Source organism: Serinus canaria, chromosome 1, assembly GCF_022539315.1.
Source record: "Serinus canaria isolate serCan28SL12 chromosome 1, serCan2020, whole genome shotgun sequence".
Classification (NCBI taxonomy): domain Eukaryota; kingdom Metazoa; phylum Chordata; class Aves; order Passeriformes; family Fringillidae; genus Serinus; species Serinus canaria.
Window position 1 is genome coordinate 76,624,114 of NC_066313.1, and position 21,726 is coordinate 76,645,839.

Here is a 21,726-nt window from a genome sequence, read left to right on the forward strand (position 1 = left end):
TATGAATGAGATTCTGCTTTGCTCAGTGATTGTCATTCACACATTCTTTGCAGAGAACATGAATTTGAACTAATGGCAAGAAAATTAAACAGTTATTCTATTGATTTGTTAATTCTTCTTGTTATAAAAGCATTTCCTTTAAAGAAATTGCATTCTGTTTGGGAATATCTTCTGCAAGGCCTGAATTGATTCTTGATGTGATCACATCTCATCCTTTTGACTGACAAGGTTGGTTCTTTCTGCCAAGGTTTTTTTATGTTTTTTTTTTTCCTTTGTATTTTCCATGTCATTGCCTTATTCCTTCTTCTTTCACTTTTTTATTTTGAGTTTTTTTTTTAACAATTGTCTATATTTTCTCACCTTCCCTTCTTTTGTTTCTTCTGAATCCTCTCTTCAGTCATGTGGTTTTATTGGCTGTGGTCCACATTATATCCCAGTCTTTTCTACTCACCTGGTGCTGTCTCTTTTTCTCTCCTTGGTTTCTTTTTTTATTTGCTCAGACTCTTTAATTTCTTCTTCATTTGCTTCTAGGTCCCTTACACGTGTTATATTTAACACTGTCCTCTGCCTACCCCTACTGCCACAGCCATTTAAAGCAATTGACATTTTCACCTGGTTCCTATCCCTTCCTTTCCTCTACAATATTCCATTCCCCTTTCAGCCTATACTTTTTTCTTTTGTCTTTTTTCCTATGGGAAGCCTTGACTAAAAGAATTTATTAAGAAGAAATATGTTCATCTTAGCTTTTAAAATTTTAAGTACTATTTACAAAGCAGTTACATTGATCTTGCATTCCCGTACACTTTTTTGTCTAAGCCACCATAGTCAGTCTTAACTTAATCCATATTCATAAGTTTCTGTATTGGCATGAACTTGTTGTCCTTGTCTAATCTATCTTTCAAATTGATCTGCTTCTTAAAACAACTAACATATCCATAGTAAACAGACACTGCTAATTTCTGTGATAATTGATTTTCCACAGAGTATTAAAGTTAGGGTTGCACATTGGGGAAGCGCTGGGAAACAAAGCAGTGCTCCCCAAAAGGAGAACAGGAGCACTTGGAGTTCTTGTTTTTCAGAGTCCTATTTTAGCAGTTGTTATTTGCATTATTTTTGGGTTTTGTGACTTTGATAAGGTTTTTTTTTTTCCTAGTTAATTCTTTTTGTCTCTTTTTAAAAATTCTATTAATAATCATTTAATTCACTGACTGGTCAAGGTCTTGCTGTAACCGGAATGGGTTTGTGATTATGTCAGGCTTGAAGAAGCATGAATAACCAGCATGGACAGAAAAATTATGAGTGCAGTACATGTTGTGTTCCCATTAGTGTCTCTATGGGAAGCAAAAATAGCCTGTTTTTATGCTTGCTTTCTAAACTGTCCATACTTGCTCCTTTTAGAGTTTCTAGACCTTTTACTCCCACTTTCTTCCTCAAAATGGTTTAAAAGTATAGAAGTCCTAGGGAATAAAAAAAAAATTACTCTTCTATTTTCAAGACAGCTTGGTGGAACTTTTTAGGTTTCTTTTTTCTATTGTGTCCTTTAAAATGTTCATTCTCTTCATCTCAAACTCAGAAGAGCAATGAAAGTCTTGTTTACAGAATCTGTAATTTTAGAGAGTTTTTTTCTCTTCTTTTTTTCATTTATTGCAACAAAAGTTTTTAGGAATTTTATCTTTTGAAAGGTGACAGAGAATTTGCCCTTTTGTCTGTGCATGTAAGAGATTTGTTATCAAAAGGTACCTAGCATCCTTTGTTAGAACAGTCCTCCTTTCTTGCTGCTGTGATTGTGCTTTTGAAGATCCTCTGATGGTTTCATTAGATGAGAGGACACCTCTGTCATGAGCAAGAGTGATTAAACTACTGATTGAAGCCAGACATGATAAAATCAATGTGAATTTTGCCACTGACTTCATCAGGCCAGTTTCTTCTGTATCTTTCTCTGCTCTGAATGTTCTCTTCCATTTCTTCCTGGCTGCCTACTCTATAAGAAGGAAATGCACAGTTGAAGGAGTAGGGACAAGCCCACAGACTTCTGTGGTCTGAGTGTAAAGAAAGTGACTGTCTCACCTTGAATACCTTGGGGACATTAGCTAAACTCACTTATTTTACATGTCTTCCAGTATGCTTTATTCCATATCTATAAAACCTCTATAATTTTCTTCACCACAGTTTCTGTGAATGTAAATGTCCACACCTAATAATTGATTGTGATATGCTAAGATGATATGGTAATAGGACTATATAAATATCTGAAATTAAAAGAATTCAAGATTTCACCTGAAATGACATCAGAACTTTGAGCTTCAAACTTTGTAAGGAATAGAAAATGTCATTCAATTGTTTGGATTATTTTTTCTAAATTCATTTCTTATTAGCACTACATTGAAATGTGCATTGAGGAGAATAACAACATAAAGAGACTGAGAAGCTCAATTATACCACCCACACCTAGAAATAATCTTTTTACACTAAGAATCTGGAACAATGTTTTAAAAGCAAATAAAACAATCTGTTCACCTCCTATCCATTATGTTCTTTTAATTGAGAAGATTTCCCTGATTTATTTTGAACCAAGAAATAAAAATAGAGTTAATTTCAGTTTGCCATGAATTGCAGTCTCTGGTATTTTTAAAATGTATAATACTGTGCTGATTACTCTTTGTTTAAAAGGATGGTAATCTGTGCATACTATCTCAGTTGGAGCTCTGTTCCCACCTGCCAGCTATTTTCTCACTGTTTCTCTGGGCAAGGAGGTTTTTTGTGTTGCTTTTAAAGTAATTTGCTGCAAAGAATAAGTAATATAATAGCTCCTACTCTGCAAAAGCCTTTTCCTAAGTTGTCTGACCTTTTACAGAAAGGTCTGAGCACATTCACCCACCCAATTATGGTGATGTACCCAAGGCACTTAAGTTAGTAACCTCTCTATCTTACTAATATGCCTATGTTGTTTTTCAGACTGTGCTGTGCAGAACTGTGAGGTGCCATGAACTGTATGAAAAGTTTTCAAAAAGGCAACTCAAGAAATCAGTTCTAATATATATTTCACAAAATAAATAAGGTTTCTGGAAATGATCATATTATCTGGGAAATGTCTAAGGGTCTAAAAGCAAGAATATGTTATATCTTAGTAAAGACTTTTCTCCAGGAATAAACTCTAAACCAAACCAAGCTGCTTGTTGGAGCCACTGGCTGTAGTGCTTTCAAAATTGTCTCAAAATAAATTATCTATCTATCTATCTATCTATCTATCTATCTATCTATCTATCTATCTATCTATCTATCTATTATTTAATTATATTACTTAAAATTACTCATTTATATAAAGCTATTAGAAAGTGTCCAAAGAAGGGCCTGGAGGGAAATCAGTAGGAGGAGTGGCTGAGGTAATTTAGTTTCTTCAACCTGGAGGAGGCTGAGGGGACACCTCACTGCAGTTTCAACTTCCTCATGAAGGGGAGAGGAAGGGCAGGTGCTGATCCCTGTAGTGACAAGTGGCAGAACCTGTGGGGATGGTATGGGTATGAGGGGATATGAGAAAAATATCTTCACCCAGAGGGTGTTTGGGCACTGGGACAGGCTCCCAGGAAAGTGGTCACAGCACCATCCTGACAGAGTTCAAGAAGAATTTGGACAATGCTCTCAGGCACATGGTGTGACTCTTGTGGTACTCCTGTGCAGGGCCAGGAGCTGGACTTTGATGATTCTTGTCAATCCCTTCCAACACAGAATATTCTATGATTCTATGATTTTGTTACACATCTGGAAAAAAGGAAACTTTTTTCATCCCTGACACCTCCCTCTCTCTGGCAGTCTTCCTATTCGTAAAGAAAGTACAATGAATTCCTAAAGAATCATATTTTGAATGCCTGATTTCTTTACCAGTCCTCCTGTGATTCCACTTGCTGAGCCTTCCTTCTGATGGACTCAAGTCACTGGATGAGGAATATTGAGGAATATGAGTGAGGATGCTGCCAATCCAGACCTGATCTTTCCTTGAAGACACTGCAATTGCAATATATTTTAGCCCCTGTTATCTCAGGAATTAAATTTCTCAAATACCCTATACCATGTTGTGGAAAGTGAAGTCTATTTAATTTCACTGAGGAGCCAGTGTGCAGCTTGGTAAATTGGTAAGTCTGTATTTTGAAGGATGTGATAACAACAGGTGCTGCAGGAGGTTTGGCTGGACTGTAGGAAAACTATCAACCTGAGGCAGTCTCTAGGAAGAAAGATCCATCTTTATTTTGCTGAACTTCAGATTCTTCTTGAAACTGATAAAGAAAACACCACAATCTTTGAACAGGGTAAAATTTCACAAATATGTATCTTTTCTAAAAGCACAGGGAAAAAATTTAGTGTTGGGAGATTATTAGTATTCAAAAAGCAAGGGAAGAAAGACCTAGTACCTAGCTGTACAGTGGAGGAAGAGTACAGCCAAAACAAATAATGAGAAGCATTTTTTTAACATTTGGCAGGAGATAAATGCAGGCCCAACTTTACTCAGAATTGTGTTTAATTTTTGATCCACGATCATTCATTGGAATGTTGAGGTATAACCCTTATATGTGTCAGATATTTTCAAAACTTTCTAAAATGTGATTTTGAGGCACCCATTTTTTTTCCTCTACTGGTCTATTAAAACTATGTGCAATGCTCAGTTTGTTTTTAAATGTTAGTGCAAGCTTGAATATTCTGGTTTTATACACCTCTTATTGTGTAATGAGTTTCCCCCATATGCTGACAAAAGTTTTGGAGGCATTTGTGACTCAATTTAGGGATTACTAAGTGGTATTTAACAGTTTAAATCTGTGACAAGCTGCTGTTTCCAATTTCTGGTTTCTGTGTCGTGTGTATCTACACTGTTTGAAGAGAAAGGGGACAGATATCCTAGCAGACATAATTTTAAGGAACATGGATAATTATATTTATGATCTAGATCTACAGGAGGAATGTGCAATTCCTTTATTTCCTACATATGTAAAAACACCATTTACGAACCATTAAATAAAATGATCCATTTCAATTAGTTATATTTATCTTGAAATTATGCATAAATTGTTTTGTAAAGCATATGCAACTTTGATAACAAATATTTCTATCTCTAAGAGATAACACTTAATATAATTATTTCAGATGAGAAGGTACATCATCTAGGAGATCCTGCATTGGAAAATCAAAGTCTTTGGATCACCAATCAGTCATTTCTTAAGTACAATTACTGAATAACAGTAACTTTCATGATGGTGATAGATTTCTTTAAAGTGTAGTCATTGTAGAAGGCCTGTAGTTGTTTTGTGAGGACATGTCCCCTTTTCTGCCTTCCAGCTCACAATGCAAAGGAGATATAGCATGAAGTTTTTGGCTTCTGACTCAGTATTGGCTGCACAGTCATCAAACAGGCCTTGTTCAGTGCATTGGCTTTAATTAGGTATAGGTTTTCCTGTGTGCAGCTCAGGATTGTGCCAGGCTTGTAATTTTGACCCTTTGGCCACTAGGTTTTCCATGCTGTAAATAGTACTTGACTCACTTTTGTACTCTTGGGAGATGTCTTACCCAGCTGGCTTGTTCCATGTAATATTCCTGTAACTGGCATGTTTAACTTTGGGGCTTTTTTGACCAGCAGAGAAACAAAAATGGTAGAATGGCTGGGATTTCATTGGAGAATGCTAAAGAGAATTGTAACACACCTGTGGCTAGACCTTGTTGTTAATCCTAGTAATAAAGGCTCGCAGACTCTATAAGGTGTTGTTTAAAATAGCTTTTATTGTTGTCTTAATTTGGAAATCACACAAGGACAAAAAGGAATAGAGCAGATAACCTTACATCTCTTTAAGTTGTGCAGCATCAGAAGGACTTCTAATCAAGGCATGTCAGGCTGCCTGAATCCTGTCATATTGACTGTCAAACAAAAGGATGTTCCCCTGAGAACTTTAAGGGAGAGTCAAAGCCACATAGGTGGCCACTTATTTAATATGCAGCAAATTAAATGTTATACAGCTAATCTGAGCTCAGCTGGTCCTTAAATCAAGTTTGTGGTGTCAACCTGTGCTCAGCATAAACTGCAGTACCAGCTGCATTCATTTTGAATGTGCAATGTGTATAACATAATTTTACTTCTAAATGACTTTCTGATTTGTTTTTTTCCCCTCAGTGAGCTGATACACTGGTAACATTTGGTTTGTATTTAGCAAGGTATATTTTAACCCTACCATCTTTAGCTATATCTTCAGTACTAATGACCCAGGCATTTGGAAGCACAGTTTTTAATAAATGTATGTGCCCTTTTTTAAAATAAAAAACCCTGCAACATTTGTGGGTTTTTCATGGGGGGATGGTGATATTTTTAATCTCACAGAGAACCAGAAACTGTCCTTCAGTCAGGTTTGGTTCATCTCTTTTAGATTTACAGATCCTAAAAGGTTATGTGTAGCCACAGACCATGGAAGGAGCCAGTGGAAGGTGTCTGGGACAATGTTTGTTAGTCAACCTGAAGCACACACCAAACTGACTAGACTCAGAAAATGGGCTTGTACTGGCTTTTTTGCTTTTGTGCAGATGATTTTCCTTACAGTAGTGGGTATGTGGCTGTGTTTTTAATCTGTGTTGATAACTCAGGGATTTTTTAGCAGTTGCTGAGCAATGCTTGCACAGAGTCAAGGCCTTTTCTGCCTCTCACCCCACAAGGGAGCAGGCTGGAGGTGCACAAGGAGCTGGGAGGAGGGGACACAGGCGGGATTGCTGATCCCAAGTGACCTTGGGCATATCCCATATGGCATCATGCTCAGCATATACAGCTTGGGGAAGGAGGGATGTTCACAGTGAGGGTCTTTCTCTTCCCAAATCGCCGTTGTGTGTGATGCAGAGCAGCTTTCCTAGAGATGGCTGAACACCTGCCTGCCAGTGGGAAGTGGTGAATGAATTCCTTGTTTTGCCTTGTTTGTGTGCACAGCTTTTACTTTACCTATTAAACAGTCTTTACCTCAACCCACGAGTTTTCTCACTTCTAACATTCCAGTTCTCTCCCCCATCCCACAAGGGGTAACTTCTCTGAAGAATATCTAATGGAAAGGAGTTGTTCATCTCTCAGGTATAATTTTGTTTGACATGTGCAGTAGCTGTGCAAAAGTCTACACTGGGACAGTAATATATGGAAAAGCAGTCTTCTAAAAAAGCTAAAAAATACTTTGCCTATTTAAAGATCTTCTTACTTAAAAGTTGATTATTTTTGATCTTCAAAAAAAATGAGAAACCGTTTGGTTAAAAATAAGTAGGAAATCTTTCACAGAAGAATTGAATTATTAATGGAAACCTTGACTCTAGACTGTTTTGATGGATAAAACTAATTTATCTCTGTCTCCCTGAGATATTTATATCATCTGTCTAAACAGCATGAGTCACATTTAAAATGATATCAACTTGTGCCACCTCCAGGATAACAAACTGGAGCTGGTTCAGCTGAGTGTTGCTTTCCTTCTTTTTTATCATTCAAAATATCCAATTGATTTTTATTAAAATTGAGTCGGTTCACTGTACAGGGATTTTGAATCCATAGCCACGACGGGAAAAAGAGATGCCACTGATCAGCAGTGAATTTTGTGCTTTCTTGTATTTTGGACATTCTTACTACAGGTAGAGGAAAAATGTGTGTTGTCTTTGATTCTTGAGGTATGTGTGTATGGATAGGTACAAACTTTTTAATACTAAGTACCCATGTGTAGTAATAAAACAGATAGGTTTTATACAAATACAGCTGTAGGTTTTAAAAACACTTCAATAAAAAGACTCAAGCTATGTGAAAGACCATTTGGTCTCAGAGCACTGTCCAGTACTAAGAGTGCTAAAAGTATGTATAGCCCCTGCCATGTGTTGCAACTGGAAACAATGAAATTGGAGTAGAAATGTTTGGAAAACTTTAATCTCTTTCTCACTTTATTATTTTTTTTCTAAACCACAATGAAAAAATTATTTTAGAATTTTTCATGAAATTAACTTCCAAAAACTTTTTTTATGTCATCTGGAATTCTTTGATATTAAAAAGAATTATCACACATTATGGTTTTTTTTTTTTGCATTTATTTGATGAAAACATTATTTCTAATACCTTGTCAGGCATTTAAGCAGAAGCAGGATGGTAACATAGAAAGGGCTACACTATTGTATAACCTGACATAAAGAGTTGTGTGCTGAGAAATTTTAAGAGCACAGAAGACATTCTCACTTATATCTGTTTCTTGCTGAGACAGACATTTTAGAGTGAAAAAAATTCAAAAATTTATATAGTAAATAAAGTAATAGAGTAATAGACCATGTAAAAGAGTAGAAATTCTTCCTCGCCTCTTTCAGAAACTGTTGCTCTGAAATATAGGATTAGAGTAGCATATATATTAAAAAAAAAAACAGTGTTATGACCAGTATATGCAATAAAAATCTTTTATAAGCATTACTGTAATTTAGTTTCTAATCTTGTCAGTGGAATTGTAATTGTATATAAATATAGTTTTAAATTCCAAGACTAAATAAAATCATTCATGGTGACAAATAACTATAATCTCAGTAGTGGAGAGTATTCATACTTTCCAGTATGAATTTTATTTTTAATTTTTTAAATTTTATTTTTAATTTTTTTTAATTTTAGTTTAATTTTCTAATTTATTTTAGTTTCTAAAGATGCTGATTTTAAAGTATTTTTTTAATTTGATCCATAGATTATTATTAATGTATTTATCTAATACATGTCCTGTATGATGTTGATTTAAATTTTAAGAGTTTTCTTAAAATACTCTTCTGCAAATGGTAATACTTTTTATCTCCCAATTTAGCAATAGTACTTTTCAGTCAGCTTATTTGCACAACTTGTATTCAGAGATGATAAGAAGATTTGTAAACTCCTGAATTCACACTGACACAAGACAACATGAAACAAAGATGTTATTGCTGTAAATACTTTAGAGTATTTATAATAGAAATAGCCACTGTGTCTAGTTGATTAATAACCTGAAAATCAAATACCATCAGTACTCATGCTTTCACACCTATCTGTTATTTTTTCTCTATTTTTATGTAGGTTCTGATTGATTTTTTCATTTTAGAACACTATTTGATATTTGTTTACTAAAACACTGTTCTAAGCGATCCCTGCAACACATGGCACAAGTGCAAGAGGAATTTTTTTGCTTTTCCATAGTAAGTATCTGCAGTCATTTGTTTAGGTTTAATCCATACCTCTGTTGGAGTTATGATCTAACAACATTTATGATGTTTTCATTGTCAAAGTGCTTTTGGTAATATCTAGATTGAGAAGGTTTGTCATCAGTTTTCATTTTAACTCTGAAAATCCATTTCAGATAAAATTAAAAGTGAGTGAGGAATCCAGTCCCTGCAGAGCACTGAGAGGCAAACTGTGCTACAGAGCTTGTGTGCTCTTGTCAGTGTCACCCAGTCTCTGAGGCTCCCCACAGCCCAGTGCTCAGTGGTTTTGTCTCTTACTCTGGGCTACTCCAAGGTCTGTACACCCTAAATAAATGTGGAAAACTTGTTATAATATGAGAGCATCTCAGTTCCAATGCAGTGAGTTTTCTTTTCATTTTTAATAGCCTTTTGAGAGACAGATAAGGTTAAATTTCTTTTCATCGTTAAAGGTCTCTCCTTCTGTGTTACTTCTAAAAATCTCTGATGAAATTCTTATCCGGACTGTGGCTTGTTGATAAAGGAGCTTCAGTGACAAAATTGGCTTGAAATGTTCTATTATCTTCAGGCTGCTTTTCCCTTGAAATTTCCCCCTGGATTTTTTGAGCATTGTTTCTAAATTCCTGCCAGTCCCCTTGGTCAATCCACAGTTTAACCTCATCCTGTCAGCCCAGGGAGAATAACAAGTGGTTGTGATGTGAAGGAGGAGGCAGCGTTCTTGTGCAAAACCCAGTGTCAAGAAGACCTGGCTTTTGTTGGAGGCAGTGCAACATAGACAACCAGGACCCCACCCCCAAAAAGAGATTAATTAGACATACAGAGATGGAGAAAAAAGTAGTAATACCAATTTCTTCTTATTTTTTCCCCCTAAAACTGCAACTCTAACATTTCTGAAAAAGTATATTCAGAAAAATGCTTCATCTGAGTTCAAGTCACAGTTATTGAGACTCTCAAATGCAGTTAAATAAAATAGTCCATTTTGAAAATCTTATCTTAGTGTAATCTGAAAGGTTTTCACTAGCTTTTTGTTGGTGTAAATTAGCACAATCTATTTCACTTACTACTGGAAAGAAAGTTATCCATTTGGAAAGAAATATTGAAAACATCCTCATTGTGCTGGTCTAAGTTGAAAGTGGGAAAAAATGTTTTGATTTTTTTTCCAAAATTTTCTACTCTTACAATTCAATTATCCTTCCTATCTAATATCCCAATCAGAATTTGGAATCCATAGCAAAAAATTCTTCTTATTTCTTCACCAATTTAATGAATTGGTTTTTTTCAAATTTAAAAAACACTTCAGAAATCATTCAGGGGTTGCTAAAAATGAATAGTAATGCACCCAATTCATCATTCCAGCTGCTGATTTTCTTCTGATGATTAACTTCTTGTTTGAGAGAGAAATCCTTATCTTAGCATAAGCATCTCACCTGCCTGCATAAAATTGACTCCATTGCAATTTTAAAATGAGAACTGCCCTCTATTGTGTTCTTACATAGAATAATTGTGCTTTAGCTATCAAAAACTTGTGGCAGCAAGGACATCTGAGTGCATTTTAGTGTCTGGCAAAACAGTCTGGATCTTCACGCTAAAGTAAGACACATCTTTTGATGTGAGGGTTGCTTTCCTATAACTAATGTGGCACAACCACAAAACCAGTTATTATTCCAAAAACAGTATTCCCAGTTGTTTTTATTCAATGAGCCAAGAATTTATTTAAAAGCTTTGGCAATTTAATAATGACATGACCATCGTTTCACAGTCCCTTCTAGACAGGGAGGGCTCTATTTGTCTAGCTGAGAAAAATGTGTCTGTAATTTCAAAGGTAGCATGTTGCCTCATTGGACTGTTTGTTTGTTTTTAAACTACCTACCTCTACTCATCCATAACATCTGAAAGCTCTGAAGTACCAAGATGTTTATCCTTACCAAAATTTCTATGACAAAATTAATTATCAATATTTTCTTTATAAAGAAGGGTTTTTAAGCTCATCCCTTGGACTCCTGGTGATGCTTTTGTGTGGTAAAGGTTATCCAGAAAATGAAAGATGCAGGAGTTAAACCTAGTCACCTTTTTTTCAATTCAAGGTCTTAACATCAAGACCAGTCTTTTCTTATTTTTTCTTTCTGTTAAGGAGTCTACATTTTTGTGCCCCACCACTGCTCTGTAGAAAAGATAGTCATGGCAGATAAACATTCACACATGCTCTTAGCCAGAGCATGGGAGGTGGCAAACCAAGTAGCTTGTTTTGACTGATTTCATTGCCTATGGAAAGTCTAAGCACAAGGATGTGGCAAATTTCAGTCACAGTGAATGTAATGTAATAAAAAACATTAAAGAAAACTGGAACAAATGTGGAGAGAATCTTTTCCAGTAAGATGCACAAAAAACCCAATAGAACTGCTGAATGATGCAATTTCTGCAGACCCATAAAAACCAAAGCAATGCTCAAAGTAGTTTCTGGTCCATCCAATAATTATTTAATGTTATTGTTTTTATAAAGCAATGCAGTTCAACCTGTAACTAAGCTGGCATCATGCTCCTTTTTTATTCAAAATATGTCACGATATTTAAACCCTGACACTGAATATTGTGTAGATAAATGAAGCAAAAGAACATAAATGAATTATCTGTGGTTGCATGCAAAGTTATCTAATGATGCATCAAACTCCAAAGTCCCAGCTTCCCAGCCATTTTGTGAGAAAAGACAGACAACCTTTGAGGTCTCTTCAGCCCACACAGGACCTGAGTCACGCTGCAGAAGTGCCTGTCTCTCATGATGGATTGCACACAGAGCTCAGCAGAAGCAGGCTTCCAAATCGATGCCCTGAATATGTGCAATACAGATGTGGATTCAGAACTTTTTATCAGAGATTTTTACCTTTGTATCTTCACTCTTGGACCTGTAGGCATGTAAATATGCAGTAGAAAATATTTTTAGAAGGCACTTAGGTTGAGGTCAAGGGTCTAAACAGAAAAGTATGTCATCAGACCCAAATGTTTGTGGTTTAAATTACCATCTTTCTGCTCAGACGTTTTAATTCCCAACCAAATGTAACTTTGCAAGTGGCTAAAATTCTGCAAATGTTTTCCCTGCATAACTTGACATTGTCTTCCAAAGTTTAGAGACTTAATGGAAGTTTTCAAGGAGAAACTGGTCTTGGGACCATATCCCATACATGGTGTGAATCATTTCAAATGCAGATTTGTTACCACTTCCTGTCCCTAGTGATATATCCCCAATGGGTACATCTCAGACACTTGTCAGCTGAAGGCTTAGTCACACCATGTTTCCAGAGCTGATGTCAATATGCAGCCACATTCTTCTTGCTGTTTCCAGCTGGGGAGGTATTAGCCTGTGACATCATTTCCTTGCCCCTAGTGTGTAATCCTGTGCTTGTATCTCCAGTTTCAATCCACTTTTACTACTTCAGTCCTTCAGGTTGTCAGTCCAGTTATTTTTGTATGATCTTTTATCTTCACCTCTCTAGTGGGGATTTACAGGTTTGTTATTGCCAAATGTTGTTTTTATTATCTGAAGTTCTTCATGAGTATCAGTAAAACATACAGAGCTCCAAAAACATAATTTGAAACATAGCCAGACATCTTCTATTCCAGTAATATCCCTTTTTGTCCTTATGTTGTTTCCTTCCTTTAAACTAAGTTGTGATTCTTTGGCATTTCTAGAGCATTTTGTCCAGAATATTTTTTCCTTTCATGGGCAGTATTGTGTGCAGCACATATGATCATATCACATAGATTTCTTATGTTCCTTTTCTTACAATATTCATTATCTCAAAAAAGATATGCCAGGTTATTTTGGCACAATGATAGTCTATTCTGGGGTAAAGCTGTTATTCATTATATTCCTTTTTCATTTCTTCAGTGTCTGTAGCTATGCAATGCTTCATAGTTTATTTCAAATCCTGGCACAGCTCATGAGGTAACAGACATTTTTTTAATGTTGTCTGGATCATGTACACTCCTTTTGTTTAAAAGAAATAAATGCTAGGTTTTATTTTTCAGACACTTGATTGCCAGCCTGATAGATTCATTAATAGTCTTTGTTGCTGAACTGCCCTTTCATGTACCAGTATTTTATGTACTCTCAAATGGAGGTTGAGGGGTCTTGCCCTCTTGGTCCAGACGCTTCCTTAAAAATAGTTTTATGTCCTTGTTTTCTTCTCTTCTTAGATGAGTAATTTTAATTTCCAGAGAGCATGTCATTAACCACACTGCATTTGCTACTGGTAATCCCTATATTAGTTTTGTTTTGCACTGTAAATTGTCTTTAATCTTAAATGGTTTTAGATTTTTGGTGAAGCCACTCTTTTTCTTGTTTTCTTTTTATTTGGATGATGAAAGTACATTTTAGTACTTGAAATTCTGCAAGATCTGACCCTGCTTAACATTTTTTGTTCTCACTTTCTTCATATATTTTCTGACATCTGACAGTTTTTCTGGCATATTAATTTTATATTCCACCCTAAAAGCTTTCTGCATAGTCCAGATATCCTCTGAGGTGACTGCTCATCTAGTTAGAAATTGAACCCTTTGTTATAAAATGTTTCTCCCAATGTTTGAAGCTGCAAGTTTTTCACAGTCCTCAGACAGTCTTTTTCTTAAAGGAATTACTGCATTTTTTCAGTCTACTTTATTTCCTTTTCTGGTTTGTTTGGGTTTTTTTTGGTTGATGTTTTGTTAATGATGATTTTTAGTGAAGTTCTGATTTGTTTGTGTTTAGCCTTTATTTGTGTTACAGTTTGTTTTTGGTTTTTTTTTTTTAATGGAATGAATGTGGCATCACTTTGAGATACAGCTTTCTTAACCAGCTATTTAGTGAGGTCTTACACTTCACTTTTCTCATGTTCTGTGTTACATCCTCAAATACCTGGGTAGCTAGGTCTACCCTTTCTTGCTAAAATTTATTTTATGGGAAGTTGCAATTTTCCCATATAGCTTTCATAGTGATAGTTACTCCTTATTTACTATTTTATAAAATTATTTCCTTTCTAAATAATGCAGAAACTTATACACAACAAATGGGATTCTACAAAAATCTTTCTAAACGAAAAGGTTTTCTTTATCTTACCCAGTAATGAACGTCTGTGCTTTTTTGAATTTTCTTACAGTTTATCCCATACTTGGTTTATATTTCATCACATTATTTTTTTCATGAGGAGGGCAATAATATTGGTACAAATGGGTATGGGAAATAGGAAGAAGTGAAAGAAGGGGATTTCTATGTCAAACTGACTTGGTAGATCAATTGCATCATCCATGGAACAGGGAAGATGCAGCGAGGTATATAAGTTATTTCAGGCAGTTAGGGCCTTCTAAACATCAATATAGACCTTTCACCCAGATTTTTGGACAGAATATTGCCATTGCTTTACAATTAAAAAAAACACCATAAATTTTAAGGGATGGTAAAGGTGAAAATCATGTGTGCAATCTTACAAATTCATATGCGTTAGATTCTTGACGGTTTCTTTCAGTTGCATGCAAATGATCTTCCATTACTTCTCAAAGTTTTGTTAATTTCAGTTTTTTTGATGTTTTCTTGTTAAATAACTCCTCTGTATAACCTCTTTAATGAAAATATTTAATTAATTTTCTTTTAACAAACTGTGTTGCATTTTAAGTGAAATTATTTATTTCCTTCATGCATCATGTGTTAGATTAGTGCATCTCTAACTGAGAGAAGTTTGTGCTGCTGGACCATTGGTAATAATTGATACAGAGTGGTTTCTGCCTTACTCTGTCATTTAGACATGGGAATGGGAAAATTGGTCCTACTTAAATTAGAATATCTTTTCTTCACTAGCAAACATCAAACTGTTAAATCACAAGAGCGCCTAACATAGAGAATACAAAGTTATAGTGACAAGCAATCCTTCAAAGGAAGGAAAATAAATATGTTTTTTCTTTACTTTTTTTTGTAAGCTACCCTAGAATTTACCAGTACTTTCTGGAATGGCTTTATGCTGTTGTCTGTCAGTGAAGCAGAGGAGTCAGTAGAGTAGGTTTTTATTCTGTATTTTGTATCGTTTTTTTCCTTTTACTTTACCAATGGAGAGTTATTCAGCAATTTTTAAGATGGCAACTCATGTTTTGAAACAATAACTAACATGTTCTCTTATGTTTTTGGTTTATGTTTTTTGCAGCTATTGAGCTATCTCTTTCTTAGGACCATGTTGGAAGGCAAGCAAAGTTTTCTTGAGCACCAAAAGATTTTTTTTTCTTGAGCACCAAATTTTTTCTATTTAAAAATGTCATTTACAATAATTATTTAAACTCCTTCTTACTGGCAGCAGACTGGGCTTGTATTTTTCAGGCAGTTGACTCTAACCAGAGGAACAGATGCTTTTAAAATAGACTGCAATTAGATCCTAGTTTTAAGATGCAGTGATAGGATGGGAATATTATGTAAATCACATATATATTCAAAAGATATTTATTTAAAAATTTAATGCTCTGTTTTAAAAGAGATGCAATTGTTTTCACATTTACAACCTGAAATTGTATAGGAATGCTAAAGAATGAAGTACTAAAAATTTACTCCTCGAAGTTAGTGTAAAAAACTGATACCTTGTATGCAACAGAGGTAGTGAAAATTGTCCAGCCTCTCATCCACCAGCCCCCCCAAGTCCTTCTGGGCAGGGCTGCTCCTGGTCTCTTCATCCCCCAGCCTGGGCTGGTGCTGGGCGTTGCCCCAGCCCAGGGGCAGCACCTTGCTCTCGGTCTTGTTAATCCACACGAGATTCCAAGGAACCTTCTTCTTGAGCCTGTCCATGTCCCTCTGGATGGCATCACATCCTTGGTGGTGCCAACTGCTCCACTCAGCTTGGTGCCATCTCCAAATTTGCTGAGGGTGCACTCGATCCCTTTGTCTGTGTCATTAAGAAGATAATCAGTAACAGTGGTCACAGTACAGGTCCCTGAGGGACTCCACTGTCAGTGGTGTCCTCCAGGCCTCTCAGTGTGACCCCCAACCAAGTCCTTGAGCACCTGACAGCTCACCCATCAACCCCAGCTCTCTCCAGTTTAGAAAAGGTTGTTGTGGGTGGCTGTGTCCAATGCACTACAGGAGTTCAGATAAATGACATCTGCAGCTCTTCCCTTGTCCACTGATGTGTAGTCATTCCATCATAAAATGGCACAAGCGGACCTTGTCCTTGGTGGAGCCATGTGCTGACTGTCTCCCTGCTATTTTTAATTGCATATGAACTCAGTAAAGTTAATCTGTTAGTCATGTTCATTTAAAAATGTAATTGATGGAGTCTATTTTAAGAGCTGGATAAGAAAATACCAGTTTCTGAATGAGAAAAGAAGGGTCTTGACACACTCTTTCCTTCTTTTGCTAGGCCATGGAAAGTGTGACTGTGGGAAGTGCAAATGTGATGAAGGCTGGTATGGTGAAGCTTGTCAGTATCCAACTACTTGCAATCTTACATGGAAGAAAAGTAATGAAATGTGCAAGAACTCTCAAGATATCATCTGCTCTGGTGCAGGTAAGATGTCTTTTGTTGCTTTTGATACCTTAGTGCTTTCCCAGTGTTATCTTGAGAATCACTGTCATTCCAAACTAGTAATTTTGTATAATATGTTTCAAGAGACTGAGAGTAACTGTAGGTATACTAAAATGTTTAATTTTCCTATAGGCTTATTTCTGTGCATAAAATGTACACTGATTAGGAACACCTACTTCAGTACTCTGGTTTATCCATGGCTGTTTTGAGTTGATGAAACTGCAACCCTGTCATTTATTTTCCTTGTTAAAATGTTGTTGCAATGACTTTAACACAGGAAGTGATATAATCTCAATCAAGTGTTTGTGTTTACAGAATGCAGAAATGGCATTTGAAAATAGTTTTCCTGGACATTTATAAGCTGTGCAACTATTTGACACAATTTTGAATTGCACCTGCGATTATTAAAATCAGTTGTAAAAGATCTGTTGAATCATTTAAAGGAGCATTTCCATCTTCACTGTTCTGATTTGGTAACACTCTTTTCTCTAACCATCCTAACTTAAATAGGTCTTTTCCTTAAAAAAAAAAAAATCAGAGGAAAACCAAATGGCCTTTTAGAAGACTTCATTGAAGAATGGTACCATTTTAAAGGGCATTTTCTACCAATTAAGCTGTGAGAACAGAAATTGCCTTCTGGTTTTTCCATTACATTGACCTCCAAATGGAAAAAGGTTTCAAGACTGCCACTTCTGCTCACAATTGCTAGTTTTTAGTTTCTGTTGGAATCCACACATTCTGTTGGAATCCACAAGTAAATTTCTCACAAGTTAGTGGCTGGCATGAGCGAGGAATCCCAAGGATATGTGGGACTTTTTAGAGAGAAAGTAATATAGGGTAAGAATCCAGTTTAATATTAAACTATTAGCATGCAGCATACTGAGTAAATGATACACTTAATTTCTGACAACAGATGTATGAAACTTGCTATCGAGCGAGCCATGGGAGATAGTTAAATGAGAAACTGACTTTCAAAAATAAGTATTGCTCATTGTTCTTAGTCAAAGTTCTTAAAAGAGAGCCTCTTTCTTTCCCTGGTTAGAAGTCTTCACAGGAAAATGGACATAGCTTAACAGCCACTCCAAGTAGCCAAGGGGGAAGTGTTTGTGGCATCATGAGAAGAATAAATGGTTTTGCTTTTGCTGATATTAAACAGGACAGGATTTCCAATGAGACTGACTAGGGAGTTTGGCTAACTTTGATGGGCTGTACCTTGTCTTGGTGGGCTTGCCTTTTGATCTGCTACTAACACTGTCATTGAGATCTGGGCCCTGTTCTGTAATTGCCAATAAAAGATAGGAAGGGATGGCATGAGCTGTTACAAACACAGATAATCACTTATTGTAACTTTTTTCAGTAACCAATCAAGATCCACCTAAAAATTCATTTTTCTGACTTAGTTTCTAATAATTTCTCACAACAGCTAGGGCATCCTACCTAAACTGAGGCTCTCTATGTGAGCAATTTTCTCATTCCCCAATGGAAAGAATGAACATTTTTATGATACACTGTCTCTCTGCCTGTTTAGAACATCTGACCAGTATAGGAATCAATTTTCTGTTTTATCTTCTTTCCTGTTCAGGAATTATCTGTAATTGCGACAGTTTTCTCAAAAATTGCATTTGTATTTGTTTAACAAGTAATTGTAGGAAATAACTCTAGTTCTGTAGGTTACTTGTGTTGTATTATCAGTTGTATATTATTATTATTATAACTTTACTGCATTAGCTCTTGCATACATGTTTACAATTTACTCTTTTAGAATGGCCGTGTCTGTTGCAGAGCCCAACACTTCTGTTCTTTGAGTAACATGATGTTTATTAAAAGTCATGCTATGCTCATAAGGGTTAAATTTTAAGGGTAAAAACATCAACTGGTTTCTGAAATCTTGTGCAATATCAGCATAAAGCTTCTATTTTGGAGAACTTCTCTGATGCCAATAACTGTGTTTTCAAAAATACATATGGATGTCATGTGAGGAGTATGAATGTTGTGAAGTGAATTTTAAAAAAATCTCTACTTGCTGGCATAGTGATGCCATTGACTATTGAAACAACTTGTTTGAGACCACTGACCACAAGGCCCCAGTAATGTGATATTGCACAAAGTTCCCACCCTTTCCATTTTAATAAAGTAGGGACAAGGGGGTTTTTATATGAGTGGAATAATAATACTTTTGTTTCTAATGCCATTTTAATGCGTTTGTGATTTTTTTTTTTTTTTGACTGTGGAACTCATTCATACAGTTATTTATGATCTCAGGTCAGATAGACCTGCTGAGGGAAAAGAAGGGATTCTTCTTTCCCAAGGAGCAACAGAAGAATTTCTTCCTATTCAGGAGGGCAGGTCATGGAGGGAGGCAGCCACTGAGCTCAGGGGCAACTCTCCTCAAAACACCAAGGAGTAAATGTGTGACACAATGAGCTGTGATAGAAGAGAGATCTGTTTACAAATCCATTTGCATCCTTTGCTGCATTGCCTGAGTGCTCTGGCTTTTCATTACATCAGAAAGTTTTTTGGGGGTTTTTTTCCTTGCTTGTTTGGTTTTTTGGTACTTTTTTATGGTTTATACTGTGAGAAAAACAGCTTTACACTTCAAAGGCACTTGAATGCTCTATCACAGCTAAGATTAGGCTTAGAAACACAGCTAAGATCAGGCTTTTTGTTGATATGAATAATTTCTGTGTCTGTCTTTATTTGTGTGGATGATCTTTGGATTTCAGTCTTCTCAGAAATAAAATATGTACCATCTCTGGACACACTAATGAAACTCTTTCTTTAATCTGCAGTCATTGGGTCATGTCTCTTAAATGTTTACAGGCACATGTCAGTGTGGCAGGTGCCAATGTGCTAACTCAGAAGAAAATGGACTGGTATATGGCAAATTTTGTGAATGTGATGACAGAGAATGCATTGATGATGAAACAGGAGAGATTTGTACAGGTATGTATCTTAATGAGAGCAAGAAAAGTGAAGAAGATTAATACAGACTGTTATTTAATTGCATGGTTCTACAAAATATCTTTACTGAATATATGACTTCAAATAAAAGTAACTCTATTTGCAAGACTTCACACTGCAAATTGTAAGTGCAAATTTCAGATGCAAAAATGAGCTAACCATAAGGTTAAAGAATGAATAAATCCTGTGACATTCTCCTCTTTTTGGAAGAACTGCAAAGAGAATTGTACAAGATAAATCACTAAGGTAATTCATAGCTTAGTGTTTCTGTCCTCAGTAGAATATATATGAGGAATGTGAATGCTTCATGGCACAGATAAGAGAGAGCAGAATGGATAACATATGAAAAAAACCTCAAAAAACAAACCAGAACATAGATTATTAGGAATTTTGTCAAGGAAGCAAAAATTAAAAATATCAGGAATAAATGTAAGATGATAACTCAGAGGCAGGAAGATAAGAAGAGAAAGGAATGAATAATGAATTTCATCTGTGATAGGAAAGGCAAAAAAGTAAGAAGAAATGAACTCTGTTGATAGACAGAAAAGCAACCAAAATTCAAACTCTTCTTCTTTCAAGTCATCATAAGGCAGGAACCTGGCAGTCAAATATTGTGCAATGCACACCATTTATGGCATTATAAATGCTGTTTTCTGTGTTGGGAAGGAGGCTTGTCTTTGAGCTGGAAGGTGCTACAAACATTGTTCAAGCTACACACATGCAGATTGTGTCCATATGCCTACAAGAGTGTTCCAGTCTGTTCCTAGACTATCCATATCTGGGGGTAGTGCTTCCTCTGTGTGTGTGTGTCTGAAGAAAGAGAGTACTTGTACAGAGAAATCCCTTTCTCTGTCTTTTCCTTACACAGACAGCAAAATAAATTCTATTTATTTAAGTGCCTTTGAAGGCAAAAAAGAACTTTTTTTTAAAATCCTGGGATTAAGTAGGGATTTTAAATGAGGTTATGCAGAATGGTCCTCTGAAGTCCAGATTCAGGAGCTCTAAGATTAGTAAGAATTGCAACTACTTAATTTAAAAGCTTTGTGCTTTGAAACCTATGACACATGCACCTTAGCAGATGAAAATATTCTGGAGCTGCTTTCACCCAGACTTGAATGATGCAGACATCTTTTTTAGGACATGTGTATTTTGTTAAATGAACATCTGAAAGATTAATTTTGAAAAGAATTCTCCCTAATGAACTGGTTTTGCAGTGTTCAGAAATCTTCTTGAGAGAGGGGAAAAAGAAGGGAAGCCATATACAACAGAGTTGGTGTGTAATAAATCAAGATGTCTTGTATTGTAACTAGCTGAGGAGTCAAGAACACACAATATGTTTTTAGACATGCCAAGTATTGTGTCCCACCTTGATGTGTAAAGCTGTGCTTGAATTTTAACGATTACAGTCCTCAAAATTTACCCATAAAGTAAAAAAAAGTTTAAAAGCATAAAAATTATGTTGTCAGTTAGTGTTTATTGATTTGATTTATTCTATGATTAAAGGAAAACTGGTTCTAAAATAGAGGGGAAAAGTGTAGCTCAGATATCTTTTGTCTGATTTTATGTATTCATACATAGACTATAAATTGTTTCTATTCTGAATCTAGCAGTAAAAGTTTTTAAAAGAAAAGATCAAAACAGTTAAATTGTTAATGCCTTTTAAAAACTTGCCTCTTTCTCACTGTACAAAATTTGTTTTGGCTTAAGGCCATGGAAAGTGTTACTGTGGAAACTGTTACTGTGAGGCTGGTTGGCATGGAGATAAATGTGAATTCCAGTGTGACATCACCCCCTGGGAGATCAAGAAAAGATGCACATCTCCAGATGGCAAAATCTGCAGCAACAGAGGTGTGTCATTTGCATGGACTTTCTACACATGCTTATATAGTTGGCTTTTATTTCACTCTATGCATTCTCTACAGTAGGACATAGATTGTGTTTGCTGAGAGTTTCTATTTGTTCTCACCTTTTTCAGCTCTAGATATACATTTCCAACTGGGTAGTAACCTGTGTTAAGGAATAAACTCACACAAATAAACATCCACTTCTT

The 21,726-nt window shown here is 35.8% G+C and overlaps 1 protein-coding gene across 1 annotated transcript in view; it reads left to right on the forward strand.

The window, feature by feature from the left end:
- ITGBL1 (integrin subunit beta like 1) overlaps nucleotides 1-21,726 on the forward strand; it is a 124,197-nt gene that overhangs the window by 37,151 nt on the left and 65,320 nt on the right. Inside the window, exons 3-5 of the mRNA XM_009085328.4 lie at nucleotides 16,551-16,697; nucleotides 19,536-19,658; nucleotides 21,384-21,524. Coding sequence (XP_009083576.3) covers nucleotides 16,551-16,697; nucleotides 19,536-19,658; nucleotides 21,384-21,524 — 411 coding nt within the window. The remainder of the gene's footprint in view (nucleotides 1-16,550; nucleotides 16,698-19,535; nucleotides 19,659-21,383; nucleotides 21,525-21,726) is intronic.